General features: G+C 34.2%; 1 protein-coding gene across 1 annotated transcript; it reads right to left on the bottom strand.

Annotated features, from left to right (window-relative positions):
* Nucleotides 1-222: 222 nt before the first annotated feature.
* Nucleotides 223-951, bottom strand: LOC116116919 (S-norcoclaurine synthase 1-like). The gene is made up of 2 exons (XM_031402954.1): nt 756-951; nt 223-660 (listed from the first exon to the last, which is right to left on the bottom strand). The coding sequence occupies exons 1-2, from the start codon at nt 937-939 to the stop codon at nt 368-370; spliced, it is 477 nt and encodes a 158-aa protein (XP_031258814.1). The 5' UTR covers nt 940-951; the 3' UTR covers nt 223-367.
* Between the last annotated feature and the right edge of the window lie 3649 nt (nt 952-4600).

The following is a 4600-nucleotide window of genomic DNA, read 5'->3' as shown; positions in this document are numbered from 1 at the left end:
TGTCAGTGGTAAGGGTGACGACGAGGTTTGGCTACAGCAAACCAAACACTACAAAAGAAGCTTTTTAAATTTAAAACCTACAAACACCTATTTTTAAATTTTGTAGGTTTTAAATTTTTAAAAATTTTAAACTCAAATCATGCTTAATTCTAACAATTTTAGCAAAATGCAATAAACTAAATCCATGTAGTCACAAAGTCACGTAATAATTGTCCACAGCTATAAACCCAAATATGAGTTTTATTACAATAAAGTAAATCAACATACAATTTGTAAATTCAAATATGAAAGTTGTAAACCACATACGAAAACCTTATAAACTAGACTTAAAGAATACAACACAATAGCCGAATTCCTTTTGTAGATTCTAAGGAGAAGCTTTCTTCACAGTCAGGTACTTCCCAACAGTTTCTGCAAGTGTTTCCACTAGCTTGGTGTTCACTATAGAAGCAAGGTTTGATAATTTATCATCAACCTCATACTTTATTGTTGACTTTATGATACTTGATGTAAAATTATTCTCAATAATTTTGTATTGAGTTGTATAGCGTTTGAAGCCCAATGCTAAAAATCCTCCTTCAATGGTTTGTGTTTCCTTCACACGCTTCTTATAATTAACCTTTGTAATTTTTTCCTTCATATAACCAACTCCTGGAGTTCCTGAAACAAAAACCAAAGAAGAATTAATATAGAATTAATATTTAATATTCGGTAGCTCAAATGAAATGTTTAATAAATAATATGAATTAATTTACCTTGCGGAAATGTAACGTTTAAAAGTGTGCCAACTTGTCCATCACCTTCAAGGACTTTTACTGTTCCAAGTACATCTGGCAGAAATGTATTTATAATTGTGACGACTTGAAGGCTGCCATAGATATCCCACACCGAACAAGCCGTCGCAGCCACCACCGTATTCGCTACAACAAGGCCTTGCATTTTGATGCTATGAATTTGATTTTTTGATGGGCTGGTTCTTTGTTATGGTAGGTATTTATAATGGTTTTTTGAAGAAAGAGTCAATAGGTCTAAATGCGAAAAAGGCGAGGTTTGACTTTTAGTGGATAACAGGAACTTGATAGCTTAGTATGACATTCGACAACCTGTAATCGGTTGTCACAAAAATTAATAGTTTAATTCATTTCCTTACATTAGAATAGAATAATATAATCTGAAATTTAATTGAATATGACTGAACATATTTTTTAGAACGATTAAATGTTTACTTCATGTGTAAAATCCGCACCTCCACTCCAACAATAAGAATTGAAAGTGGAAGATCAGATGCTCTCAACATACACTTGAAGATCTATGTTACAACTCCATCCTACAAAAGGTTACAACTTGGTTAAATCACAAAGATGGAATTATGAAAGAAGAAAAAGTGTCTTATTGTAAGCATCAAACTCAATAAGAGGAAACCTCGATCTCTTGGGATTTAATTTAATCCCTTCAAAGGAATGAGAGCTAAGGGTTTATTTTCAAATGTATTCATGAAGTCAAATGAAGATAATAATGCAACGACATCATTCATGAACTCGAAAATGTAGTTGGTGTAATTGAAAAAATGTAATATTGTCACTAATTTAAATAAACAATTATTAAAATAAATGAATTTTACAATTTTATGAGGTTAGTTCAACAATTTTACTAATTAAAGTATACCACTCCAACTTTGTATTTATGTTATCCATATCCAAATTCATGACTCATGCGATCAAAATGTTGTAAATTTGTCACAAATCAAATAATCGTAACGTAATTCAACTCGGTACAATATAAATACAATTTTTTATTGACGAATATAAATTGATATTTGATGGAAACATTTAATTGATCACTTAACTGTTATTATGATATTTTATTAACCAAAGTTGATAACCACCTGATAGGTAAATCTGTAAAGTAATCTATAAATGTAAACATATTTAGTAACTGATTTTGAGGCAAGATTGTGGGATGTGTTGACCATTAAGAGTCAAAAGGCAATGCAGCTTCTTTAGAATACGCTGCCGTTTTGTTTGTTAACATTTAGAGTCAATACGTTGTTGTTTCTATTTGTCTAACTGATTGCAGTTTTAGTAGCAGAACAAAGAGTAAAGCTGCATTTTCTTTATATGTAATCTGTTTTCCGTTTTCTCTTCAATTAATGAGAAAAATAGATTCAATCTCAGCTCACTAAACTCTCTATCACACGGTACTCTGTTTTCTCGATTGTTTTACTTTTCTCTATATGGTATCAGAGCTATTGACTTGCGTCAATGGCGAATTCCTCCAACTCACTCAACAATTCTGACGAAATGTTGAAGCAATCTTCCAATCGCACTCCGTTGACTTCAGCTATTAGCTTACAAGTGATAAATCCAAAGCTCACTTAGAACAATTTTCGTTTTTGGAGCTCTCAAGTTATGTCTACCGTAGGTTCACACGAACTCGAAGAACATCTTCTCGGTAGAGTTTCCTGTCCTTCACCTTTGTTAATTTCTGATTCTACTATTGAACAAGAGTTAGGTCAAGTTGGTAATACAGTAAGAGCTAGTAGTGTTTCAATAGATGAAAAATTGATTCCTGCCTACATAATGTGGAAAAGAACTGACAAGTTCTTAGTAAGTTGGCTTTTAGCATCAATCTCAGAAAGTATGTTTGGATTAGTATCAAAATGTAAAACCTTTACTAAGATATGGTTTGCCCTAGAAAATGAGTTCATTACTAATTCTAAAGCTAGAGCTTTGCATCTCAAAAACTTACTTCAGACAACACAAAAAGGCAATCTAAATGTAGGCGATTATATTAAGAAAATGAAGGAGATAGGAGAAAGTTTATCTGCCAGTGGTTTAATAATAGCTGATGAGGATCTTTTACAATATGTCCTGGATGGACTTGGTCCTGAATTTGATGCAGCACTAGTAAACCTAACTTCCAAGATTGAGTCAAAATTTGACTCTGTCACACTTCAGGAAGCCCAATTTTTACTTCAAAAGTATGAAATTCGACTAGAGAAATTAAATTCAATTGACTTGTATAACTGTTCAGCTCACTTTGCCTCAGCTGGTAATCCTAAAATCAACACCAGTATCCCTCCCAAAACTGATACTATAAGTCACCAATCTGATGAAGTTCCTTCTTACAATGGTATACCTTCCCTAATATCTCTAGGTAATCCCAACTATCCCCAACTTCTTGTTATACTTACATCTCACCCTCAAACCTACAATCCTCATGTGTATAACAATCAGCCCTCTGGAGATGGAGGAACATTTTATGGCTGAGGAAAGGGCAGAGGTATTGGAAGAGGAAGACTCATTTGTCAATTGTGTAATAAAGCATGACACTCAACAGGTCAATGCTATCACAGATACAATTCTACTTATACAGGCATGGTGCAATCTTCAGTTGGAAACTTGTCACAATAGCCTATCTCTTATAAGGAATTGTCTTATCAACCACACAATGCACACTCTTATAGTGGTCAACCACACAATGCACATTCTTATGGTGGTTCCTCTTTTAATGCTGCTGGCTCTCAATTTGGCACTGTTGGTTCAAGTTATCCATAGTTTGGTCTTATTGGTTCAAAAATTGGTGTTCCTAGTTCAAAGTCTGGTTCTACAGGAACTACTCATCATCAACTAGATGGTTCTTCACAGTCACAACCCTCACAGTTTGGTATGCAGGGTTTTGGCATTATGAGTAATGCTGCTTTTGGAGTTCCTAGTCAACAGTTTCATGGTCAAAATCAAGCTCACTTTGTAGCTGTTGGTTCTCATGTTTTTATTGGCACAGATCCTATTGTATCTACTCCTAATCATCACTACAACACCTCTACACAACACTCTTCACCATCAAATCCACATACTGCTCTTGCTACATCATTAACCCCAACTGATCCAGTGTGGTATATGGACTCCGGAGCTACAGATCATGTTACTGCAGACCTACATCATCTGAATATTAGTAAGAACTATAGTGGAGGTGATCAACTTCAGGTTGGCAATGGTGAATATCTAAAAATATCTCATACTGGTCATACTTTTCTGCCTAGCAATTTACATACTAAATGTTTGTATCTTAAAAACATCTTGTGTGCTCCCAAAATCACAAAGAATTTACTTAGCATTTCTAGATTCACTAAAGATAACAATGTTATAGTGGAATTTGATGCTCACTGTTGTGTTGTCAAGGACAAATCCACCGGGGCAATACTACTGTAGGGGGACCTTAAGGATGGCCTGTATCAACTAAATGCCTTCTCCATCCTGCCCTCATTCATATCTCACATGTCCTCCACTAGTCAACAGCCCTTTCAACTTGCCTGTGTCAACTCTGTTAATCATTTGGAATCTCTCCTATCTGTTAATTATTCAACTTGTCTGATGTCAATCCTGCTGTGTCTGATGTTAATTATGATGTTTCTGTTAGTCCAGATATTTTTGTTAGTTCTGATATCAGTCACTACACTTCCCTTGCTGATAATAAAAGTGTTGATAATAGACCAATTGTTGATAACATCTTAAAATGTATTCCCTCTTGCATTGATAATAAAACTGATTCCTTTTCTGATTTGAGTAACACTAATACTTGCATTGAAACTATCTTTTCT

The sequence above is a fragment of the Pistacia vera genome, unplaced genomic scaffold (genome assembly GCF_008641045.1).
Source record: "Pistacia vera cultivar Batoury unplaced genomic scaffold, PisVer_v2 Contig79, whole genome shotgun sequence".
In the NCBI taxonomy this organism is placed as follows: Eukaryota; Viridiplantae; Streptophyta; class Magnoliopsida; order Sapindales; family Anacardiaceae; genus Pistacia; species Pistacia vera.
This window is presented reverse-complemented; position numbering and strand designations above follow the sequence as displayed.

Excerpts from the sequence above, each read along its gene's own strand:
- LOC116116919 (XM_031402954.1), bottom strand. The coding sequence starts at position 939 with ATGCAAGGCCTTGTTGTAGCGAATACGGTGGTGGCTGCGACGGCTTGT. Across the intron at positions 661-755 it reads AAACGTTACATTTCCGCAAG|GAACTCCAGGAGTTGGTTAT; the intron begins GTAAATTAATTC and ends TTTTTGTTTCAG.